At 28.1% G+C, this 27,125-nt stretch overlaps 1 protein-coding gene across 2 annotated transcripts in view; it reads left to right on the forward strand.

Moving 5' to 3' along the window:
- Positions 1 to 27,125, forward strand: part of LOC145831245 (G protein-coupled receptor kinase 6-like) — a 38,213-nt gene that overhangs the window by 7,314 nt on the left and 3,774 nt on the right. For both annotated transcript variants that reach the window (XM_082938403.1, XM_082938405.1), the window contains exons 4-15: positions 1,131 to 1,202; positions 2,455 to 2,585; positions 3,063 to 3,155; positions 7,528 to 7,591; positions 12,305 to 12,445; positions 17,261 to 17,451; positions 18,136 to 18,173; positions 19,103 to 19,192; positions 19,966 to 20,177; positions 23,182 to 23,346; positions 24,637 to 24,774; positions 26,774 to 26,908. In XM_082938403.1, the coding sequence (XP_082794529.1) occupies positions 1,131 to 1,202; positions 2,455 to 2,585; positions 3,063 to 3,155; positions 7,528 to 7,591; positions 12,305 to 12,445; positions 17,261 to 17,451; positions 18,136 to 18,173; positions 19,103 to 19,192; positions 19,966 to 20,177; positions 23,182 to 23,346; positions 24,637 to 24,774; positions 26,774 to 26,908 (1,470 nt within the window). The remainder of the gene's footprint in view (positions 1 to 1,130; positions 1,203 to 2,454; positions 2,586 to 3,062; positions 3,156 to 7,527; positions 7,592 to 12,304; positions 12,446 to 17,260; positions 17,452 to 18,135; positions 18,174 to 19,102; positions 19,193 to 19,965; positions 20,178 to 23,181; positions 23,347 to 24,636; positions 24,775 to 26,773; positions 26,909 to 27,125) is intronic.

Raw genomic sequence — 27,125 nt, forward strand, 5'->3', positions numbered from 1 at the left:
GTACTACTTTAAACTAACTTTTATTAAATTTTGATATTGTTATGTTATTAAAAAAAAAATTAAAATTAATTTTGACATTGTATTGCAAAATCCTAACTAACTTCTGTAAAAAAGTTAAAAATGCTTGTAAAAAGGTAAATTTACAACAACATGAAATTTTGTTTTTATCATAAAAATAATTTAGTATAGATAAGCCATTCTTAACCTGGGGTGATGCTTAAACCCCTGGGGGTGAATTCCTTAATTTAGGGGTAAACTTTTTTGATTACAAGTTGTTAATTAATTTTTACTAATTGTATTTTTAATTTATAATTTAGTATAACTATATTTTTTTTAGTCAAATAAACTCTTTAATCTTTTTTATATTTTTGAAGCTCAAAATTCAAAAAAAAAATTTTCTTTCTCAAAACTACTAAAATTTAATTTTTTATTGGGGGTAAAATTGGTAACTACCTTTCTTAAAAGGCTAAAATAAGAAAAAAAGGTTAAGAACCGCTGGTATAGATAGAGTAAAAAATTGTCAGCTTAATCAATGAATTTATAAACTAGGTTATCTAATAATTTTCAATTCATTAAAAATTTAAAGTTTAACTTGTAATTTTATTCGGCTAGCAATTAATTACAAAAATTATTCAGTTTAGCAATAAAAATTTGTAGAGCAGTACTAACTTATCTTTCATTAAAAACAATTTAAAATTTTTGGTAGCTTTTTAAACTTATTTGTGAAACTTTATCCTTGATTAAAATATACAAACTTAATTTACAATAAGTCGAGTATATAAATTGTTATTTATTTAAGCATTTTTATCTTTAAATTGTTTATAACTTAGTTTCAGAAGTATTTTGAAATGATTAAAAAGATGCAAATTTAAACCTGACTAGATTTAGAACATTTATTTCGTTATGAAAAAATTGATTTTAGTATTAAAAGAACAATGTTAGCTTCACTTAAAAATGATAAAGAATGAGATTAACAAGTTAGATAGTTTTGCTTTCCATCACCTTTACTCTCAGAGTCTCACGTCTAATTTAAAGCCGGTAAAGAAACGAAGCGCGAGGTCAACTGCATACGAACGCAGCCTTTTTGTTGTTGTTGTGCGAACTGTAGTCATTTGTTTTATTTTTTGCAGAGAAACTGCGAAGACGCGCTGACGGAGGAGCGTCGACCTTTCGCCATGCAAGTATACAACAAGTTCCTCAAGGTTAGTTATTTGCTTTAGAATAAAAAGTAATAAACTAAAGAAAATTTTATTTATATTTTAAAATCAAACTAGGAACATGCTCTTATTTTGTTTTCATTATGAATAAATTTATGTTCGATTGTTTAATTTCGCGAAAACCTTTCTCATAAATTCTGATGCCAATAAACAATGGACGGTCTCTCACGTTTCTATAGTTAGCTAAGTATTTGCATCCTTACATTCTCATATTTTTATCTTGTGCACCAAACCTGCAGTTTACACTACATCGTTTTAATATTTTGTATATGTATTCTTATAAGTCGTCTCTAAAAATAGATTTAAAGTAAAAAAAAAAAATTGACGTCATAATCGACACCTGAAGACGAAACAACCGTATAAATCATATAGTTGCGTATAAACTAGTGCACCAAACCTTCAGTTTACGTTATACCGTTTTAACATTTTGTATATGTATTCTTATAAGTCAATAATGGTTTATTTTTTTATTTTAAATCTTATTTTAGAGATGACTTATAAGAATACATATACAAAATGTTAAAACGATATAACGTAAACTGCAGGTTTGGTGCACTAATATATACGCAACTATTTGATTTATACGGTTTTTTTCGTCTTCAGGTGTCGATTATGACGTCAATAATGTCAATAACTTATAAATATTTTTTATACGTGTTTGTTCCGTCCGTTGACATTTAGGTGTTATACTAGACAAAATTAGCTGTGTTATGTAAGAGGTTGTTGTAAAATAATGCTCTAAGGTTGGTTATGAGTTCCAGCTTGAATGGGAGTGTTATTTGAATAAAAACACTAGGAAGTGTTATTATTTGTTTGTAAACAATTATGCCGTGGAATTAAAACCAGCACCACACTCCTTTAATTGTTTTCAAAACTTTAAACGGCTGCGGTATAAAAGCAGTTTTGCCAAAAAAACAGATTTCAATAACTGTTTTCCAACAAAAAAAAAATTCATATTGAGTTATAATGACTTAGTTTTAGCATGAAATAAATTTTATACCTATCCTTTAGTTTACTTTTGATACATCACTCTTTAATATAACTATTTAATAGGCCCGATATCAGCTGAAATTGGCTGTACATTCAAAAACTAACGTATACAAAGTAGACAACACTAAAAGTAAAGAAAAACACATTTAAGCAAGAAAATAATAAACAAAATAAATACATGTTAATTTAACAATTAAAAGCAACCAATTCCCGCCTTACTTTTCAATGCAACTTGAATATTTAAAAGGACAAGTCGAATTTTCCGTGCGCCCTCACCGACGAAATGCACGTACGGATAAGGGACAGGTTGAAACCGGACGAGGTCGCCACGGAGCAACAGCAGGAGGTTTCTCCCGACCTTTTCACCGAGGCGCTCAAGTTTGTTAATGATTTGTATTGAATCTTTCTTCTACGGTTTTCGTGTCTTTCTTATTTAGTGTAGCTTAAAACTTTAATTTTTGTCGCTACAATTTACTATATTTTTTTGTGCTTTTAATGAATTTAAATTAGTTGTAAATTCACACTGTTAATCGTATCTTTTACTTAAAAGAATAAAAAGACATATTCTCAAAACGTTATTTAGCATTTTAATTCTGGTAGTTATGTAATAGTTGTCATCTATGTTTGCTCAATAATGTAAACACGCATATTTATCAGCGCTACGAGTTTTTACCTTTTAATACTGACGTCAAAACGAGATATGTTTAGAAATATGCAATTTACTTGCGTCAATTTACAAAGCAAAAATTGTGTAGTTAGTTGGTTTATATTTGGATCAAGTTGTATAACATACTTTCAAATTACATAATTTTCACCATACTTATTACTATTAAGTATAAATATATATTATCCTAGGGCTATCAAGTCATACTTGAGCGGAGATCCCTTTAATGAGTTCGTTGAAGGTATATATTTTTCAAGATATCTCCAATGGAAATGGCTTGAAAGGTAAGCTTTGAGAAGTGTTTCATAATATAAAAAGTTTAGAATAAATGTTTTCAGTTGTTAATAAAATAAATGTGCTTATAAGTTATTATTTATTTGCTAGATAATATTTTTATAACCGTGTTGCTTTACTATGACTTTAAACTTGTTTAAATTACTTTAAAAAGTAAAAAATTCAAAGCTTTATATTACTTACAAATCGGTATCTTTAACATTGGTAAATATCATCTAACTTCGAGACAGTTTAGATTTTGCTGTAAAGATTTATTTATGTTGTACAATTTCTGTAGATTTCATCATGTTTTATTATTTGCGTTGCCTATGCGTCAGCGCATCGATAAACCGAAAAGCCTGCGCGTAGTAAATCAAAACAAGCAAATACAAGCGCAGCGTAGTAAAAGTAAACGAAATTAGCCACCTCTTTTTGCTACACAAGTTGCGACGCTGCAATTAGCCGATGAAAACAAAAAGTCTCACATCTCGGCCGCCAGCATTGATCTTTGAATTTTCTTTTTGTTTATCGCTTCGTTGTCAGCGCGCTGCTTGCCGCCTTACAAACTGTCACACTGAAACCCTCGCTCCACTGCCGTATCGATTTTATACTGGCTGTTGTTGGCAGAATTGAAGTCAAAACAATTTTTTTTCACCTTCAATCAGCTTTGGTGTGCGAAACTTGTTTTCTTTTTAGTTTTAAAGCGAAATTCGTATCCTTTTTTGTGTCATTTTAATTTACCTGATTTTGTCACGCGCAATGAAAAGTGATGATAAATCCTTGTTGTTTGTGGTAGATTGTCGTTGTCAAAGTTTACTTGTATCTCACACTAGGTTTGGTATCATCTTACCTTTTTAAGTATTTTGATGGTAAGAAGGTTAAAGGTTTAATAGGTTTCTTGTAGAAGAAGCTGTTATAAAGTGCGAGTGGGTTTTAGCTCGTAAAGCCCCTATGTTTATTACACTTAGAATGTAAGTCTACATAACTTCATATACTTTATGAGAATTTTAAGAAATTAATTATAAAAAAGGTCTTTTACTTTAATCATTCCATGAATAACCTAAAGTTATACATCAGAAAGGTTTGAGACCATTTAAATATCAATCCCAGAGTATTTTTTAGCTTAAAAAACGTTCAACTAACATTGTTAGAAACTTTTTAAAACTATAAGAACATAAAGCTTGAAAAGTTTATTTTAAACTTGTACTGAAATGAATTACCTTATCTTAGTTTTCAGATATTGTGCAAATATTAAATGTCACTAGATTTATAGCATTTTTTACTTATAGGTTTTTTAAAGATCTAATGTTAATTTTGTAAAAAAATATATAATTTACAATCTTCACCTAAAAATTATTATTAGATTATTACTTAAATTATGTCGTCACTAGTCGTTGTAAAAAAATTTTAATCGTTTATACACTTCATGAATTTTTTTCAAGTTAATTTGTAAGAGTAATAATTTTCTAGTAGTTTGTTTGGTAATGAATATTTTGTATAATGTAAATAATTTAATTGAAAATTAACAAATAGTTGTGTTTATGCTAAGCAACTATTAGTTTAAAGATGAGTAATGTACTTAAGACGTTTTAGTTTGTAATTATGCATAGATGTCACATACAATTGTTTTAACTTGTATTTGCTATTTAATTCTACGAAGTTGTGTAACTATTGAACTAGTTTTAATGTTAATCATATTTTAGTATTGGTAAAACTTAATAAAATAGCTTTGTTGTTGTAATGTGTTGAAGTTTTATAAAACGTAATAACGATATTGATTTTTAATTTTTATGAATTAAAACTAAAGCCTGCTTAGAATTTATCAAATTGTTAAGTAAATTTCAAATTTTACAAATTCTTATGTAACTATGATCATTAATCAATTGTTTTGTTGTATGATTGACTTCCTTAAAAAATACTTGGGATTTTCTTCTTAAACAACTAGTTATAAGAATACATTATCATTTCCATTTATTCTCCTGTAGTTTACATTTTAGTCATATGTGCCTTAGTTATTGCAACACAGTTTGTTACATAACTTTAAAATAAACTCAATCATAAAATAGTTAGTTTTCTTGAAAAACTGACAAGCTAGCTACTTAAAATAAATATTTTATAAGTTTCTTGATTGTATAAATATCATGTTTTAGTTTTAGAATGCTTTACAAACCATTTTGATTTTTTTTAGTGTTTATGAGCTTTACAACAGTATTCGACCTATATACGCTTATATTTCTGATATTTATAAGAACTTTATTTTCGAATATTTATTTAAATCAGAGTTAGTATTTGAGCAAACAAATTTAAAGATAAATTTTAATAACTCATATATTATATGCAAACATTTTTTGTTCTATAATTTCTTCCGTTAAGGTAAAATATTTAATCTGTTCCGTATATAATTAGACTTTAATGTCTATCTGGCTTACAACTAGGTCAGTGGTCATCACGGTGTGCATAGTAGTGTGCTCAGAAATTAGTTTACTGTACCCAGAAAGCTGAGAAAAGTAAAAAAAAAGTTATAAATGACGTTTTTTTCGTGTTTTTCCATTAGAACAAAAAGCTAATAATAAAAATAATTACGAGCTACTAAAACGTTAGGCACTCAAAACATAGAAAGTCATATTTTTTAATAGTTTTTAATTTTTTGTAGTCTAGTGGACACAAACTTATTTTCCAATAATTTACTGTGTACAGCTTTTAAAAAGGCTAACTGATCTAGACATACTCATTTCTACTAGAATAGCAAAATTTATTCTTGTAAGTTAATTATTGACTGCCAATGTCATTAAAATTGTTTTTGTAAAAGGTCTTTAAATAAAAAAATGTTGTTATTGTGTTTAAAAACTAGTTTTATGATTTGTAATAAATATAACGCAATAAGATAATGTAATAAGTTAAAAATAGCAACAAACAATATTTTTCTACCTTAATAAAATGTAGATTTTTTGCTTATTACGTCTTTATCATAATATCAATTTAATTTAAGTAAAATATATTTTAAAGTTTTTTATCAAATGAAATTATTTTTCTATAAAACTTCTACCTTGTAACTTTTGTTGAAATATTGTTATGATTTTGTTTTATTTAATTAACTAAACATATGATTTACTTACGTTTAAAAAAAGTAATAATACTTGAAATATTAACAATTTTTCCTAGTTTTTCACAACACTTTTGAAAAAAAAAGTGTTTCAATAAACTAAAAAATACTGATTTATTGTTTTATTTTACTTAATAGCATTCAATAACGTTTCATATATTTTAAAAGAAGTATTAAATACTTGAAAATAAAAGATACTTTAAAATTTGTATAAGGTTGCATTAAATTGTTGGAAAAAAGTTATTTTGCTATAAAAGACTTTGTTTTTAAGTCAATTAAGTTATTTTATGTTCAATATTAATAATAAACTTAGTTGCTGTTCAACTCACTGAAATTAAATTAAATTTAAGTTGCAAGGCTGGGTTTAGAAATTAAGCCTGTTTAGTTTTAAAACCTCAAAGATTAAAAAGTTTTTGTAATTTAGTCTTTTTTAAATAAGCTTAATTGTTTTACGTACACAGTTTTTTGCATTATTAAGTAGAAAGTCTTGCTGACTTAAACAGTTAAGATCCAGCTTTAAAACAAGCATCACGACTTGACTATTCATCGCAATAAACGTAACAAACACAGCGAAACGCCGTTTTGGTTTGTTCAATATCGAAACTGAAAATTCCAAGTGACCCAGTTTAATGTGCACGGAGCAAATCTAATGCTTTCAAGATGTCAGCTAACAAACTCTTCAAAATTTTCAATCGCTTAAGACAAAGCTGACCTAGCACTCACTGTGGAGCGACCCAGGTAAATTTTCATCTCGTAATGAAATATTAATGCGATTCGACTGTCGCTGAATATCTTCAAAGTGTTTAATTGCTGGAAACTTCTGCTTTTGTTTCTCCCGCCGATGTAAACAGCACGACAGAGTGGCCTGCTAACACGTGCCGATGCATGTTCCGTGAGCCGGTGAATTTTGCAATTCAAGTGATTGCTTGTAATCCCGACAGCTTGCATACGTTATCGATTTACAGCGAAGTTGCGCGAAATAACGAGTATCGAGTTTGAACGTGTTTTGTTTCCGTTGTGATAATTTTTGTTGATTTGTTCTAGGTACACGCAACGCACTCATTGTATTTTTTATATATTTCGCACAAGTTTTACTAAATACGGCTGAAGTTCTAGCTGTATTTTATTAAGTCGTATTGTTAATTTCAGTTTTCTTAATTGAACTTTTGATTTAGTTTTTTTAAACAGTACTCCTACTGAACTGATTACTTCACTTATTGTTATCAAACTATGATTTATATTTTATGATATGTTTTTGCTCACATGCGTTCAACCAACAGGCAGCCCGTGACAAAAAGCACGTTTCGGCAGTATAGGGTGCTGGGCAAAGGCGGCTTCGGAGAGGTTAGTTTTTTAAATTTTATTCCATTTATGTAATAATTAACATAAATCACAGTTTTCATCGTGTTTAACAAAAATAAATGTTGCAGTTTTGTATAATTTTGTAAAATCTAAAGCAGTCTGAAAATAAGTGAAAAATCTTGAATTAATATTTAAATGAAAAAATAATCTAATGGTTGTTTAAACAAATTTACAAAAATCTTTTTGAATAAGCTGTTTACATCCCAGTAAATTGAGCATTCTTTTTTAGTTAAGGCAAATAACTATTAAACAAATCTACAAATTTCTAATCACATCATATAAGTTTGAAACGCTTTCAGGTTCAAAACCCTTCTTCAATGAGATTTAAATAAACTATTAGAATTAAAACTTTAATATAATTTAGTAAAGTAACATTTATATTTTAAAAGAACAAGTCTTTTTTTCATTATATTTTTGTCTTACTGAAAAACTAATACATTTTTTCAATGTAATATAGATACACCTACGCTTTTTAACAATATAACTTGAAACTATTGTTGAAATGTTTTAGTTTTTAACTTGAGAACTTTCCTGATTTTGCTGATATAACAATAAGTCAATAAACAAAATACAAAATGAATTAAACTTTGACCTCTAGTGCGTGACAAACACAAAAATAACATTATAACGTTGTTTATTGAAATTAAACGTAGACGAATGAAAATACTTGTTTACTAACATAAATTTATTTAAAATGTTGGTAGGTAAACTTTATTTTAGTTAGCTTTATATAAATAAAATTACACTAATATTAAACGGTTTTTTAGTTTGTAATTTTCGACATCAACTATTTTATTTAAATTAATGTTTATTATATTAGAGGTTTTTATTTTCTTTAGGCATTTATGGGTTTTTTAAAGCAACGAAATTATATTAATTCAAAGAAACAATGAGACGGTTATGAAATGCGTATATTACAGAGTAATATTAGTACTGTGTACTAATAACTATGTTAATGTAATAACTGTTCAGTATGTGTTTACTTGTACTTATTACCTTATATAAAACGCATATATAATATTGGTTTAGCTTAGAAGTTTTAAAATTATAATGTTAATTGATTGTACGTCTAAACGTTATATAATTGAACTAATGGCGGTGTTTTGAATAAAGTTAAAAGATAAGATAATAGACAATTTTTTTTCTCAACTTTTAGCAACTTTAATATTAAACTTTTCGTAATAGTTTTAGTACAGATAACTTTTGTAAAGTATTTTCTAAAAATGTAAATAATTAATGCATTGCCAAATAAATAGTATTTAAAAAAAGCTAAATAGTTATGAGTTTTTTTAAACAACTAATTTTATAAAATTTTAAACAATATTATATTTTCAATAAGCAGCAAGATAACATTAATGTAAAACAGCTATTGTAATTTCAATAAAGTAAAACTGAGCTATTTAAAATATAATTTTTTGCTTTTTTAAAGTATTTAACAGATCAGAGTGTTTATATTTACATTTACTTCATAAAACCTTGAATTTTTCGTTTATATAAAATAGTTTTAAGAATACATGGAACGAAAACTAAAGTAATTTATATGTTTTAAATTATCTTATAAAAACAGAAAAAGATTAGAAAAACAAAAAACTAGAATAAATTTATCAAGTTGGTTTTAAATTTCAATCTAAAGACTTTGCTGAAAATAGATAAAACCTGAATAGGACAGTAAAAAAACAAGTTAACTATTTTGTACTTTCAAATGCTTAAATTTTAGGCTATTAGCTTTATTGGATTTTAAAGACGTTTTAGTATAAACTATAGTTGAAAAATCTAATCATCTTATGTAGTATAGTCAGTTTTATTTAAGTATTTTGTGAAGAAGAATAGAACTGTTTATTTATCTTTTTTTTCTGTAAAGTTTAATAAGCTAGGTACATCATATTTTCAGAAGTGATATAATAAACAGCGAAAAATTAATAAGTGATTATGTTTTAAAACTAGTGATGTACCGGACCCACAATTTCGGGTCCGGCCGGACCCGGATCCGGACTTTTTTTTCAAACCAGAATCCGGCCGGAACCGGATCCGGACTTTTTTTTCAAATTAGAATCCGGCCGGAACCGGAACCGGACTTTTTTTTCAAATTAGAGTCCGGCCGGAACCGGATCCGGACTTTTTTTTTTAAATTAGAATCCGGCCGGATCCGGATATCAGACAAAAACGGCAATATCCGGCCGGACCCGGACCCGGATAGTGAGTCCGGTACATCACTAGAATAAACTAGCCTGAGTCAGAATGAGGTTTTAAAAACTGAAAAAAAAGAACTTTAATCTAATAATAAGTTGAACAGCTAGCCTCAAGGTTTACAAATTTAGGTGTTATTTACAATTATAAATCTGAAATTAAGTTCTTGAAGAAAATACACTAGAAAATTACAAAATATTGAAAACTGGATCAGCTCAAACTCATTCAAAATCTAAAAGAAAACTAGCCTGAGTTTTTATAAAAAACTAAACTAGCCTGAGGCAGTCCAAGATTTTCTAAAACTCCCAAAAATTTTCAAACTAGCAGGGTTGCCACTGTTTAAGTCAATAAAACTAGCTAGAGTGAGTATAAACAAGCCTGAGTCAGAATAAGGTTTTTAAAAACTGAAAAATTACTTTAATCTAATAATCAGTAGAACAGCTAGCAAAGGTTGACAATTTGGTAGTAAAGTTGTGGACTGTTTGTGGTACACTTAAATTATTAGTACTACCCATCATAATTAAATCCTACCTTATTTAATTAATATCTAACAAATACTGAATTCTAACTGAGACTACTTTCTATAATCAGACACCACAGTTTTGAGTGATGAATCTTTTATATAAAACACAACAAGAAATACTAGCATATACAAAATTATTAATTACTTTGGTAACACTTTAAAAACTGGAAGCTATTTAAATCTATATCAAAAGACTTAAAACAAAAAACTAAAAATTAAAAAAAACTTTTAGTAAAAAAGAAAATGTAAATTTTTTAATAAACTATTAAACTATAAACCTGGCTTAAACATTTAAACAATTAAACACCTGTTGAAATATTCACTTTTAAGACAAAACACTACTTACAATAAGCATTCACAAAAACGTTCAAGATATTTTGTTGCTTCAAGCTACACACTAAACTAACTAACTGCTTACATATAAACTGCCTGTCATGTTCTGATGTTTTGTTGCATCAGTATTTAGTTTGAAACATTTCGTTATATGATTCTCATTGGCTCGTACATTCAACCGTATTAACTCTAAATATTCTCTTAGCTCAACTTTTAACAATAAATAATGCAAGTATTCATTCCAAAGTTTTCAATTTTACAACATATGTAAAGAGTTGCATTTCATAAAATGTTTATTTATAGTTTAAATGTAAACAAATGTAAATTAGTCACATGTACAAAATGAGCCAATCACGGTAGGTGTTTAATTTTAACTGACGAAAATGATTCTTATTAATTTTCACAGGGTTTGTTTCTGTAAAAATACTTTTCAGTATGCTCTTTTTTACTAACTAGATCCGGGTCCGGCCGGATCTCTGTTAGGATCCGGCCGGACCCGGATCCGGACTTATGTTTCAAATTAGAATCCGGCCGGAACCGGACCCGGACTTTTTTTTCAAATTGGAATCCGGCCGGAACCGGATCCAGACTTTTTTTCAAATTAGAGTCCGGCCGGATCCGGATATCAGACAAAAATGGCAATATCCGGCCGGACCCGGACCCGGATAGTGAGTCCGGTACATCACTATTTAAAACAACACGTTTTAGTAAAAAATAGAAACTAGTTTTAATAAAAATTCCTAGATAGAATTACTTAAATAAAAAACGGTGTGAAATGAGCATTGCTTGAAAATTTTAAGAAAAGTTAATGTTTTTTCAATTATTATTTTTCCCTCTTAGTGTTTGAACCTTCCATTATGAACCCATCGTAAAATATAACGTTGGTCATTTATATCTTAAAGTTTACTTATAATTTTAAAACTTTTAAAGTGTAAAGCAATTCTAATAGTTTATGATAAAAATATTAAGTCGATTTATAAAGTACAAGGAGAGTGTCCCATTATCAGGGATGCAAAAAAACCTGGAGTTATGGAAAAACCTGGAATTTGACAATTCAAGGCTAAAATAACCTGAGAAAACCTCGAATTTTAAGTAATTTTTACATTTTAAGTAGTAAAATTTTAATTTGACATGAAAAATCTACCATTTAAATAAAAAATTTTCTCATTATCAAAATATTTCTCCAAAATACATTTAAAGTAGCTTTACAGTATCTTTTCAATGTTTTTATAATACTTAGCAAAGTTTTTAACCTTGAACTTAGCTTTAAACTAAAAATAGACCCAAAAACATGTACTTTTTAAAACCTGAAAGAAGTTCAGAAAGCCTGGAAGAAATTTCTCAAAAAAAAATTGGCAACCCTGCATTATATCCCAGCACAATTTTCAACAATTCCTAATACCTGGAGGTCGTCATCTGTTTGTTTGTCAATTAAGGTTGAAAATTCCCCAAAAAAATTTTAAACGAAAATTTGATTACTATAAGAATTACTTGCGATTTTTAATTTCTGGTGAAACTTGGTCTTAACAATTTTTTGTGGTGAAAAAATCTCACTATCGCTATCAAATACCATCGTAATTTTAAAGCAGTCTCATTTTTCTTTTCTATCTTAACCGTGTATTAAACTTTTATTTGTTTTCAAAAACTTGCAGGTGTGCGCGTGCCAGGTCAGGAGCAGCGGAAAGATGTACGCTTGCAAGCGACTGGAGAAGAAGCGAGTGAAGAAGAGGAAGGGTGAGTCGATGGCGCTGAACGAGAAGCAACTGCTCGAATCCGTCAACAGCAATTTCGTTGTCAGTTTTTAGTGATTTTAGTTGTTACTATATTTTTTTATGTTTTTTAGATGATAAAGGTAATTTAGTAACAAGTGCAGTAAGCTGTCACTTGAGTACGCACTTTGAACACACGGAAAAATGCGTACTCAACCGGCAGTGCGTACTCAAGAAATCCTGGTATTTATTAACTTACATTGAGCCTAATACAATTATTTTTTTTATTATAACAGTATTTTCATTAGCTGTTTTGACATTAATGGTATAAGTAATTTAGTAACATGTATTGAAGTAACGATATATGCGGCTACGGGTCAAATATGCATAAAGGGTCATTTTGCACTAGGTTAAAAAAAAGTTAATAAAAAAATACTGAAGGGTTAGGGGTAACAGCGATAGTAAAAAAATGAATAAATGAAAAAGAAGATAAAAACTGACCAAGGGTTAGAGGTAACAGTTTTAGTAAAAAATATAAAAATAAAGGAAGAAAAAATAAAAAGTCTTAAGAAAAAACAAAGTACTGTCGAAGGGTAAGGGTTAAGGGTGACAGCGATAGAAAAAAAAAAAAAAAATAGTTTCAACCCCTCAAAAATGACACCTCATGCAAAAGTGTCCCTTCGTGCATATTTGACACCTACCTGATTCATGCATTATAATGGTTTGCGACATTTATTCTAAAATTTTTGTTTAACAAATGTAAACTCAAGTATTTTTTCCACGCTCTTCAGTGCAGACTTGCCACTTTACCTGGAAAAACCTGGAATTTAACAAATTAGGCAAAAAAAAACCTGGAATTTGAGAAATTTGAAAAAAAAAACCTGGAGTTTTCACGAATCAATAGTAAAATTTCAATTTGACTCAAAAAATCTATCATATAAATAACAATTTTTTGTCATCATCAAGTTTTTTTTATTAAAAAACATATTTAAATTAATTCTACAGTATCTTTTTAATGTTTTTATACTATTTAACACAGTTTCTTACCTTAAACTTAACTTTAAACTATAAAATAGAACCAAAAATATGTACTTTTAAAAACCATGGAAAAAGTTTGGAAAACCTGGAAAAAGTTTGGAAAAAATGAGTGGCAACCCTGGTAAGTGTTTAAATCATGTAAAATTTAGCTGTAATAATAACATTTACGTTGTATGCAAATAAGTTTACAGTTATTGATTATATTTATTGAAATATTGATTCTACCCGTGTGTGTTTGTTTGTATTAACATACAAATTTGTGTATCTATTACTTTCTTATAGATTAGTAATTTATTTTAGTTGTCAATTTTAAATGATTTATTGGCTTTGAATAATTTTTTAAGATACAAAGGTCTTTAACAATTTTCAAACTTATTTTAAAATTTTTCGTATAGTTATTTTAAAGCTGTGGGGAATTTTGAATAAACTGGACATTTTTTTTCTTTTTATGGCAAAATTTCAACAGACAAAATTTTAATAATCAAACTTTTGTCTTATCAATTGTAGAATCAATGACGTGCTGGGGATATGCCTTAACGATGTTTTATCACTTTTATAAGTTCGACTTCTAATGATATTAGAATAGATTGTCGCGGCTCTGTATGTCTGTATGTAAGGAAGCTGACAAGTTTATTTATAATTAATTGGTTTATAAAAGTTGAGATGAACTGTTGCCTTTTGTGTAATTGCTGGGTTGTAAACTTTGTCGCTCTCATGTACTAAAACACTAAAAACTTAAGTTGATTATCAACTGCATTTTCTACGGTAAAGTTACTATGTATACTTTTAAATTTACTAAAATGATTTTTTCTGTTTTTTCTTCTTGAAAAAGTCAAAGATAATACCATTTATAGTACAAAGAAGACATTTTTTATGAGTTTATACTCATTGAATCTTACAAAAATATTTTAATTTATAGAAGATTCATAGATATACCGATAATATGATTATACATATTGAAACTAAATAAACGTAAGAACAAGCTAGCATAACATTTAGTTATAAATATTAAATATTTTGAATATTACTATTTTTAAAAGTTGTACGAAGTTTATTTTATTTCTTGCCAATGAAAAAGTCCTAATAAAAACGCTTAAATAGAATCTATGCAATTTACTTAGTTAGTCTATATAAGGCTAGTTATGTTTATATAATGATATCTTTTAGAAAATTAAGCTTTTACAGACCCATAAGCTTAGTTTGAATTTTTGTATTTCTTAGTCTTTCTTTTAATATAATTTTTACATGCTCTAGTTAATTATTCAGATAAATATATTTTTAGTAATAATTTTATCCTTTTGCCGTATGAAACATACAAAATTTGGGTTCAAACAAAACTATTAGAATGTTTAATTATAAAAATCAAGTTTGTAACATAAAAAAATTTTCAACGGCTTACCTTGCTACGGTAATCTATAACCAGCAAATTACGATAACAATTTAATAAATCACATGGATGTTTTTCAGTTGCGCTGAACCAATGGAAAGTGCGCGTAGCTCATTCTTGAACTGCACGCCGCGATGCTCCATTGTTAACGTGTGCTTACGCCTAAAATAAAGCATGACCGCAAATATGCTGAACTAAGCTCATTTGCATAGCTCGGCAGAACTTGATCTTTATTAGGTGCAACTTTTTAATTTTTGCTGTTCCACGGTGATTTGATTGATAAATGATAAACACACGCTTGGTTGAAATGTTTTTGTTTTAGTTTTAGCCACTGGTTTATTTACTTCGTGGTTATATTCCATAAGACTAATAACTGTGTTTTGTTAGCAATTTTTGTTTGTAAATCTTTTATTTGTAAAACCTTATTGGGACATTTTTATAAGTAGTTTGAAATTTAAAATAGTTTAAGTAAGTTCTTTAAATTTATTGGTGTATTTTTTAGTAATTGACTAACAAAATAAACTTTGTAAAGGATTGCTTTGGTCATTGTTTATATTAAAAAAGTACCATGTTTAAAACCAAGTCAATAATTATAACAGTATACATATATCCTACAACATTATAAAGATGATTTATTTGTGTATTACGATTTATTAGATTCTTTATATTGCGCTTACAAGCCTTAAAAAAACATACTATTTAAACTTTTTATCTTAAAATTCCTTTTTATCGGAATATTTTTTTGTGTTAAGAACTAAAAAAAAACTAATACTTATCATTAACAGAATTAATAAAATAACTCAAATTCTTTCATTTCCAATATATTTCATCAATTTTCGTCAGGGAAAGTACAATTGAACAATAAACTAAGATAAAACACAAACAATATATATTACAAAAGTAAACTAATTAATCAATTAACTAAATTTAAGCGTAGTCAACATAAGTATAATGAATATTAAACAAAATGGCTTTTAACTAAAAAGGGCTAAAGTGTAATCAAACTCTTTTTTTACATAAGTTAAATTTATTTAAATGTAATATAATGGCTTATAGTCTTATTAATATCAAAGTATTTGAGCACTGTCTCATGATACTAAATTTTAAAATTCAAAATTGTTTTCACAGCAAGTATTGTTTACTAAATGTTCAGCTATAGCTGATTTTACATCGCATTTTTGACTGCTACGCTCTTTTTATCTTTTTATCACTGATGTGCGAGATAATACATTTTGGAACATGCTCCTTCATTCTTGTTTTCTAGGTGACGGGAATTTTGTCTAATGTAACTACTTTCACAGTAGCATTTGAACTTATAGACTACAAAACTTTTTTCTTCTGTTAACATTGGGTCTTTTTCTTATCGTTGGAGTATTGATTTAGACGTAAAAATAATTTTAGGATTTACTGAAAAATAGGTTTTGTTTGTCATGTCAACTGTCTTTTTCTCAATTAGTTTTGACTCAGAACCGACATATGGTATATTCAATAATGTTGGACATTTTTCTGGTCCATAAGGTTTAGCTTTGTTAAGTGCGACTTCATTATTCTTTTCACTAACGATTCAGGGTACCCATTTAGTTTGAGAAATGTTTTTATGTTACTTAATTCATTTTCTAAAAAATAATTGATTTATTAGTATGTTTTTGTAATATATATTGTTTGTGTTTTATCTTAGTTTGTTGTTCAATCGTACTTTCCCTGACAAAAATTGATAAAATGCATTGGAAAAGAAAGAATTTGAGTCATTTTATTTATTCATTATAGTTAAAAATAAACCTGATGCTTAAATTTTTATAATACTTGTTAGTAAAACCGTTTTTATTATCCGGTGTGAAGAACTTTTGAGTTCTACTTGTTCAGGCAGGAAATATTAGTTTATTTTAGGCAAGTATTAAATTGAGTACTAAATTAAATTAACTGCGTCAGATGAACAAACACTCACCAGTGCTTTAGTTTGTTTTCAAAAATTTCCAAATAAAAAACGGCTTATTGAATTTTCAAAATTTTAAATTAGAAATAATAAATTACTAAACCTGTAGAATAATTGAACTGTAGCTCAATTTAATATATTATCAGTGTTTATATTATTAATGTGTGTTTATATTTATACTCATTTTCGTTTTAGATTTTTCATTGTTAATAAAGTATTTAAACACAAGGAGTTTTTCTTCATGAAAAATATATATCAATATTAATATAGTTTTACTTTAAAACCATAATATTATTGTGTATTATGAAAATTTTAACCGGGGTGCAATAAAGCTTGGGGGTGCAATAAAGGTTAATTTAATTTTCGCTGTAACTATAAAAAAGTTAGTACTAAAACGCTATTGTTGATTATTGAAATAATAACCAATCGCTGGTGAGCTTGGGGTAAAACAAAGAATTTTTTTTCATAATTTAACTGAAAAACCAACTTGTTGCAAAAACACTCCAACTACTTATTGAAAACTTATCAACCAACCGCACAGGTGAGCTTGGGGTACGCGTACGAGACGAAGGACGCGCTGAACCTGGTGCTGACCATCATGAACGGGGGCGACCTCAAGTTCCACATCCACAACATGGGCGACCCGGGCGTGGGGCTGCACAGGGCGGTGTTCTACGCTGCCGAGATCACGTGCGGGCTGCAGGACCTGCACAAGGAGCGCATCGTGTACAGGTGGTTTTAGTAAGAAAAATTGTAAATCTAACTTTGAGTTGAATGAAACGTCGAGTGCTTAGCCAAGATTAATGTTTTGTGTAATATTAGTAATATAATTATTAAGTTTATTTAATATTTATGTTTTTTAAATATAATAACTTTAATTTTATTAACTTATAATATTATTTAACAGAGACTTGGTATTTATCAGATATTCTAGTACTCAATATATAGTTATCTTTGCAACTATGTATTATTTAGCGAAAATTATTATATTTATAATTGATTTTTATAGAACAATTTAAGTTAAAAAACCTTGAGCTTTAAAAAATCTTGTTTAATATCAATCATACATTCTAATTAAATTATTTTTAGACAAAACTTTAATCTGAATTGTTGCAAAGTAAGTATTTTGCTCCATTATTGTTTTTACGATCGAAACCTAATTAGTTTTATAAAGGAACTTATAGTGTGCAAACAGTAATAAAATGTGCTTTTGTTAAGTTAAATTAGGCGTTAGTTAGTCAATACTTTGTATAATTGCCGTTATACCATGTGAAATAACAGCACACCTATAACTTTTAACTTTGATAATTCTCTTATTTTCTCCACTACTTTTAAAGTTCAAATTAAACGCGTTAAGCTAACAGTGTTGTTTATTAATTATTAAACATATATTATAACTTTTTTTTATTATTTCAGAGATATGAAGCCTGAAAATATTCTTCTTGATGACGATGGTAAGTTTTTTAATATTTTGTTTTTAGTCTATTTCTTAAGAAAAAAATAAATCAAGTGTAAAAGCTGTATTGCAAGGTTTTAAAACGTTGGTTGCAAGTATTTTTCTTTATACATTTTCGTTATACAATCTTTTGAAACAAAGTAGTTTAGTTATAACACAAGTTTCGCAGTACTTTGTGTAATTTCCATTGTTTATCGAGCTTACAAAATCTTATTGTTTGTATTTCCTATTTCTCTTCCGTTGTTTAGTTAAAATTGAGATTGTAATAATCTTTTCAAAGCTTGTTTGATACTTTGGTGGTTTCAATAAAACCCCTGAGTATTTTTATTCTTTTTTAAGCAACAATTAAATGATGCCAATCAAGCGGGCAAATATTTGTGTGACATTAAGCCTTGTAAAAATAGTTTAACGGCAATCAAGTGATCTTCAAGTGGTATTTATTCGAAAGTTTTCTGAGTTTTTGTTAATATTAAATTTAAATTTAATTTATATTGTTTTTTTCTTAAAGAAAATATTTACTCTGTTTTTTAATTAACAACTGTTTACTTTTAAAGTTGCGTGAAACGTTATGTTGCAGTAAAAATAAAACCAAAGCCACGAACTATAGTAACCTGGTATTTCGAACTTGTCAATATAAGCTTTCATGTGATTATGTTTATTTTGTACGTTTAATTCTCAGTACAATTTGTTTTGTGTAATGTATATTCAAAACATTCTAAATGTAAAATGTCTACAACGGAAGTTGAAGTTGTTTTGATAAACACAATATAGTGATAGAAAACTATTATTTGAGAAAACCGACTCATTATGAAAATTAAGGTTAAGTAAAAAAGTTTAAAAGTAACTCCAAAGGTTGTTGTATTAAAAAATGGAAAAGCTTTTCTTTTACCTTTTGTTGTTTGTCATACTAAAAAAGATATTTTTCAGGTCACATCAGAATATCAGATTTAGGACTGGCAATGCGGATTCCGTCGGGTGAAAAAATAAAAGGAAGAGTCGGAACTGTCGGGTACATGGGTGAGAAAATATATACATAACATTTTTACAAACTCACAAGTAAACAACGTTTCGGTATTTTTCATACTTAAATAAAATTCCAGATACACAAAACACAATTTATCGTACAAGTAATAAAGAGCTTGCAAATTACTCTCCATATTAACTTGCGCGCAAACTTGTCTGTTGCGTGACATTTGACAAATGCGAACTGCGTCTTAATGCTGCATGTAATAAATGCAAATGTTTATCTGATATCAGCGTGACACTATCGCTGCTGCTCCATTTCCATTTGCAGATATTGTGTTATAGAGCAGCAGCAGGGCAGTAATATAGTGAGTAACGAGGTTTGCGGTGTTGGAAAAAGAGATTGACGTTTATTAAAAGCATGAGTTATTTTCTAGCAATAAACAAACTTTGTCCATTTACAGAAAAAACTACTTTTTAACAACGTTTGTTATAACACTGCTTAGGTTGCAATAATTTTTTTAAATAAAAACGAAAGTAATCGTTTTCACTGCGCCCACTTAAATTAATAAAAACGAATAATTTCTACTACATTTTTAAACGTAATAAACTTTGGTAGTGTTTTTTTTTAAATTTAATCGTATACTGTTTTAATAAATAATTTTGTAAATTTAATGGTTTTCTGTTAATTTTTTGGTAAACTACGGTGATCAAGTGTATATTTTCCCAGCATAATAACAAACTGATAGCAAAAATAGCGAACACCCGAGTATCAGTAAAAATAATTTTAAAAGTATAAACTAACCTCAATCAATTTTTTTTTTCAGCGCCGGAAGTGGTGCGCAACGAGCGTTACAGCATGTCTCCCGACTGGTGGGGGCTGGGCTGCATCATATACGAGATGGTGTCGGGCCGTCCCCCGTTTCGAAACCGCAAGGAGAAGGTGAAGAGGGAGGAGGTGGACCGGAGGGTGAAGGAGGAGCGGGAGGCGTACACCAGCAGCAAGTTCACCGAGGAAGCCAAATCCATTTGCTCCATGGTCGGTTTCGAGCGTTTGTTTTATTTTTAGTGTTGATTTAAGTCGACTCACTAAAATGAGAATTAGTTTTGTGGAAATTTAGTTTTAAATAGTGCTCGCTAAGGCCGTAGGGGGTGAAGTTGTTTGAAAGAAATTAACATTGGATCCTGTATTAGTCAGTTTGATCTTTGTTGTATCAAGTGTGATTGTGATTGAATGTTTTTTTAACTAGTTTAGCTTAAGTTTTTTAATTTAGTGTGTGATTGCATAATAGAATAACATTAGTTTTTTGAAAATACAGCTTTAGATCCGTTTGCTCCGTGGTCAGTTTGATGCGAGTGTTTGTTATAATAAGTGTAGTTATAATTAAATGATTTTTAAAAACTTATTAAGTTTAAGTTTTAAGTTTTTTTCAGTTTTAAGATTTTAATATTGTTAATTAAAATATTAACAAAATCTATATGCTCCATGATCAGTTTGATAAGTATTTTATTAAGTTCAATTACAATTGAATGTTTTTTAGATTAGTTTGGTTTAAGTTTTTAGTTATTTTTTTAAAATTTAATTTTAAAATACTTTATTATTATTTATTACAATATTAACAAAATCTATTGCTCCATGGTCAGTTAGATAAGTTAGGTAGTTGTAATTGATACTGTTTAATTAGTTTAGTTCAAGTTTTTATGCTTAATAACATAACATAAGAGTGAAACTTAAATTTTTTGAAAATAAAGTTTTTAATCAATTTGCTCCTTGGTTCAGTTAAATAAGTAAAAATATTATTTAATGAAGATGCAGTTTTAAACAGTGCTTGCTTGTTGTGGCAATGAGTCAAGTTCTTTTCAAGGCATTAAACAAATATCATCGCTTTTATTTTTCAGCTTAAAGTATGTTTTAAAAGTCATTTTTTGTAGAATATAACAATTTCAATTAACTTTTGAGATTAGACCGTTTTTATAAAAAAGTTTCCTATTAAACTTATGAAGCGCTGCTGCTTTTTCATTTCCAGTTTTATTGAAATTTTAAGTGTTCAATAAAAATATATCTTTTTTATTTATTTTTTAGCTAGAAACTTCAAGTTTATAATTAACATTCTTTAAATAGTTTAAAAGAAATTGCAAGTTGAGATTTTTAATATACTGACAAATAAAAAAATTATATAAAAAAAAACAAAAGGAAAATTTTTAAATTTTATTATTGTTTATGCTATATGGAGTTTTAAAAAGCTTTGTTTGAAATTTTTCAGTTTCTCGAAATTTTTTGTGTAATATTTATTTGTTTATGCTTGTGTACCTTTTATGTAAGTATAAAGTGTTTTTTTTTTCTAAAAAATGGATCAAATACATAATCTTATTTTTATTAAGACGGATAGATACAAGAAAGTTATTATGTTACAACCTTGATTGAATACTTTACCTACTTGAATTTTACCAAAAATAAACTTAAAATTGTAATATAATTTTGCTGTTTAAGTGATTTTTATCACATTAATGTATTTATTAATTATAGAAAAACATTAATTGCGAATTAATTTAACAGTTTTTATTAAAAGTACTCTTAAAATCAATTTAGATAAAAAATTATTACAAGTTTAAGTCTTTTTTCGATAAAAATCGATTAGGTATGTATTAAAATTGGGTTGTATCATAATTACTTTCTTGAAATTAACTTTTTTACTGAAAACCAACACTATGCATTTGATCCATTTCTGTGCGTGTTTGTCAAAAGTATAATTTATATTTATTACTTTTGAAAAATTATAGCGTGTTTTAATTAATGGCTCATTAATTTACACTCAAATGAAGTATAAATTTGGAAGCTGTTGCGTCAAAGCGCATTTATTTGAAACTAATAACCCTATTCATCAGAAAAATACGTACATTTTGGGAAGTATTACGTTCCCTTTTCAGAAATTTTCATTTGACCCTGCAATCGATGTTCAAATTAAATTATTTTTATTAGTTTTTGCTGCGTTTAATTTATCAAGATGCCCAAGAGGTTACAACAACAACTGTTTTGTTTTTTATTTTTATCCTACTTTTTTACTACATCATCATAACCTACACATGTTTCAAAACTATGTATTAATAAAGTACATAACTTTATAATAGTATTTTTGAGCAGTTGTATAATTTTTTGTTTCTTATTTCAGCTTTGATCAATATGTAACAGCAAGGTCAATTTTTATGAACTAAATTTTTCACGCTACAAACAGCAAAAAAAGCGTTCATTTACAAATTTTCAAACTGCCAGAGAAGAGTTGTGACAGACATGCAGCGTAGTAGCTTCATCGATTGCAACTTGCTGGGGCAGCTTTCAATTTACTAACGTGTAACAAATTTAGTTGAGTAGAAAGTTAACTCTCGCCTTGTTTTCCAACGCTCATTGTTTTCCAAAATAAGAATTCCTAGTTTCATTGTAAATGCGCATGTGCACTTTTTAATTTTGTTTTATAATGTGGTTAATGACTATAAAATATCCTAAGCTTGAACTTACTGAGAAACTTGATATTTTTAGCGCTATATAAGATTTTTGTGGCGTCACTCGACCTATCACATTTTTTTTGATACCGCAAATAAATAGAAGCGCAACCCTGATGGTTTCAGGCAAACAATATAGTTTTACCTGCCCAACCGCGAAGTTAAGTTGGTTTTGTAAGTCGATTTTAATTGCTAGTGACGCTGGTAACTTGCCACTTTGATTTGCTGATAATATTTATTCTGGTTAGCTTTTCTTGATTTGATTTTTGTGGGTTTTAAACATAAATAGTTCTATAAATTGTTTAAAGTTATAATTTAAGTAGGTAAATGCATTTGTTTTTCAGTTGATACCACGGTTTTTTACATACACTTTTTTACAAGTTAAATTTCAAATTAACAGAATCCGACGTTTAATAGAGTTGTTAGCTATGTATTTGTTCTACATGTTTTCAGAAAAATATGTATGAAAAACATTAATTAAACTAATTAATTTAGAAGCTCTAATTTTTTTTTGCTTTAAATATTCACTGAGTAATTTTTCACAGCTCTTGCACAAGGACGCCACCCAGCGGCTGGGATGCAGAAACGAGAGTTGCGCCGACGACGTCAAGAACCACCCCTTCTTCAAAAACATCAACTTCAGGAGGTTAGAGTCGAAAAAAAGCCCCTTCGGAAATCCCCCTTACGACAAAGTGCCCTTCGAGCTCGACGTTGGTTTTTGATGTTTCAAAATAAAAATATTTTATATAGTTTAAATTATAAGTATAATAGTGTTTGCTTCTGCTTTTAAATTTAGTCGTACATGTCAAAATTAGTTTACGTTGGTTTTTGATTTACTAAGACACAATTTATATAATAATTTTTGAAATTTAAATTTAAAGTGTGTTGCTCAAAATTAAGCGTATATGTCAAAAAAATTTATGTATTCGTGTTGTTTGCTGATTAATAGAATTTCAAATTACTACGGAACAGTGATAAAACACGTTGTGGCGTTTGAGTGCAAACTTGTTTGAAATGTTAGTCACACGTTTTTGAAATAACACGTACGATTTGTTTTAGTTGAAATTTACATACTCAAAATGTGTATTTACATTGTAAATTAAATGTTCTCCGCATTATGTATTTTTAATTAAAAGTCATCTGTTTAATGTATATGTATATATATTTTGCTTCATTTTATCTTCTTTGTTCTGTTTAATACAGTGTCTGACAATTCGGCCTAATTTTAAAGGCTAGTGAAACAATTATTTCACAAAAAACGTTGTGTTTTATTTAATAAAGTTTTTTTTTCAACAGTATACCAATTAATAAGCGAATTGTCCACAGTATAAATTGATAATCGATTTTCTCCATTGCCATTTACACACCGAGCTTTCATTAAAAAGTAACTAACTCGCTTATAAAGTTGGCGGCTCGCTTTTCGATTGTTATTATTATATTATAAATATAAGCGTGTAACAAAAATAAATGCGGAAACCATAATTGCACCTTTCAAATAAAAAAAGTTATTTTTGGTTCACAGCTTTGATTTGTTTACGTGTTTTTAGTGATCAAAAAAAAGTTATAAGACGTAATTAATGTTTCTTTTTTTGATTTACAAATTTGTGAAGTTTTTGAAATTAATTTTTTGTTTCAAACTAACCTCAGTTTTTTCTATAAAATTTGATGTTTTCATAGATACTTATTTTTTTCTACAGAAGAGCAAGTACTTTTTGAAGTGTTATTTAATTTTTTTTTAACTTGTCTAATGTTGTATATAATTAATTCCTTCTTATCAATATTAGTTGTTCTTTCAAAGCTCTAATTTATTTAAATAAACCTACCAATTTAAAAATATATACAATCTAATAGAAAAAAGGTATTGAATAAAAGGTGTATTAAAAGTACCAGACTTATATAAGGATTTTCAAAGTGGCATTTGCACCTTCGAAAAGCCGAACAATCTTTCCTTTCTCATCTGAAACTTTGGTTTTTCATTTTTAAATTTTATTCTCAAACAGCCGCACGCGGTGTACGCGAAAGACGTGCTGGACATCGAGCAGTTTTCCACGGTGAAGGGGGTTACCCTCGAAGAAACCGATTCCGACTTCTACCTCAAGTTCGCCACCGGGTGCGTCACCATTCCCTGGCAACAAGAGGTTCGTTCCCATGGTTACTACGTTGGTTGTTTAAACGTTATGTACTATATGGTTATTTGTTGTAGTTTTAACTGAGTTTTTCGTATTGAAAACTGTAATAAGTGTTTAACTATTAATAAAAACCAATGGTTTTCCAATGTTTTAAAGAATATGTAAAGTTTATGTGTGTTATTCTTTTAATGTTAGCGTATTTTACTTTCTTTAGGTCTGTTAGAGTTTACTTACGTTTTGAATACTAATATTTTTCGTTGCTAATTTTTCTTAAAAAAACATTTAAGACAATAAATATTTGTTTAATCTTCTGTGTAGAACTTTTTTGCATATAAAAAAAGTATCGATTAATTAAGTTTTACAAAATTTTTATTTTAATAAATAAATTTTTTACGTTAACATAATAGATAAAAATCTCCTTAAAGCTAATTAAGTCGATAACTTTGAACTGTTTGATTTAAAACAAATTACAATATTAATGTTAAGGTAATATGAATAAATTCTGAAGTACTTTTAGTTTTCACATATCCAATGCTTGTACCGCTTGAGTATTATACATATGAGCAAAGATAAAGTAACTTAAAAAAATATTACTTGTTTTCAATGCATGTTTACTGTCTTAAGAAAATTAGTCATCAATTTAAACTAGTTAGTTTGCAACTTAAATTTAAGATTGCAACTTAAAGTTTAGTATAGAATAGTTTGCTGTTGCAAAGTTTCAAAATTACTAAATTCTCAATATTCCGTTTTTTAAATGAGTGAAACTAAAATATTTAGAAAATTAATTTAAAACAGCTGGAAGGCAAATCTATGTTTATTTTCATCATATTGTTTGATTTATATGTTACATTAATTATTAAACCAAACTAGTTTTCTGTCGAAATATGATTAATAAAATATTCGTTTGAATTAAAACATCAATCAGGATTTGTTTCACTGATAATTGCAAAAATCAGAAAAAAAAAACTTACATAATCTCCATATGTAAGCATATTTTAAGATTAAAAGTCATTACCCGTAACTTTAATTGAAACAACTGTGTTAATATTTTGTGAAAATTTTGCAATCGAAATTGACACCTAAATTTCAGCTGATACACGATTTTTATACACATTCGCACTTTCAGTATTGATGCTTGTTTTTGTTATGTGCACACGTCACAATAGGAAGTAACGTAATGTTCCACGCTGCATGTGTGATCGGAAGCTTTGCGCGCGCGTGTGTATTGCAACTCTGTTTCTGTCAAAATGCTTGTTTTGAGTTTCAACGTATCAATAGTTGTTATATTATCAATATGATGATATTGCAAATATTTGTGCGGTGTTTTTGTGTACCCGTCAAAGTTGTTTGAAACCAAATGTTGCTTCATTATAAAATTCATCAAATAGTACGTCAGTATTGACAGTTAATATATTATCTGACATAATGTTATATAAATGTTTTGTAGATTCTTCAACTTTTTTTACTAAATGTGTGAGATATAAAACTTTAAATAGCAATTTTCCACTAATCTTTTATAAAATTGATTTTTCTTTTACGATGTCAAAAACTAAAGTTTTAGAATTACAAATTTGTACGCCTCCATAGTTTTATATTAAGTATAAATGTTTTTTGAGCAAAAAAAAGTTTATACTTTCATTCCATTTTGTACCACAAATTTGTTCGATTATTTGAAAGATAAGTTCATACTTTTCATTATAAAGACATTGAGTTTTTGTTTCGTAGCTTGAATGAATCTGTTATGCAGTAATTTATTATTTAAACCCTTCAACATCTGCATGTTTATTGGTCAAGTTTACAAATAGTTTCGTAAAGCTTGAGACTTTGTGCCAAAATTTTATTGTAAATGTACTCAGAAGTTTTTATTTTTAAAAAGTACTTGCTTTACCGATTAGTTTAACAAAGTGTCAGCGTTTAAACTCTCGGCTGCTTTTATTTAGTGTTGCTCCAATAAATAAAAAAAGTTACAAACGCGCATAAAACATTGTTGAAACAAATACTGAAACAGATGTGCGAGACGAAGGTGTACGAAGATCTGAACGTGTGGTCGGAGGACGGGGGCCCGACTCCCGATCTCATGCCCTACGACGATCACAATCCGCCCAGCAAGAAGGGGTTCTTCTCCAGGATATTCGGCAGGCAGGTGAGTGCGCAACAACTTGAGTATTGGTGAATTTAAAAAAAAAATTTAAAGAGACAATTAAAAAGTATTTCAAATGGTCTGAAATTAACTTTTAGCACACTGAAAACTTTTGAATTGGTGATTTTTTTTTAACTTGCTAGTAAAAAAAAAGTTCAAATGATCTGAAGTTAATTTTTGGTATTCATTTGTTCTAAACAAAATTCAAAATAAAACATTG

The sequence above is a fragment of the Thalia democratica genome, chromosome 3, assembly GCF_965202585.1.
Source record: "Thalia democratica chromosome 3, ktThaDemo2.hap1.1, whole genome shotgun sequence".
Taxonomy (NCBI): Eukaryota; Metazoa; Chordata; class Thaliacea; order Salpida; family Salpidae; genus Thalia; species Thalia democratica.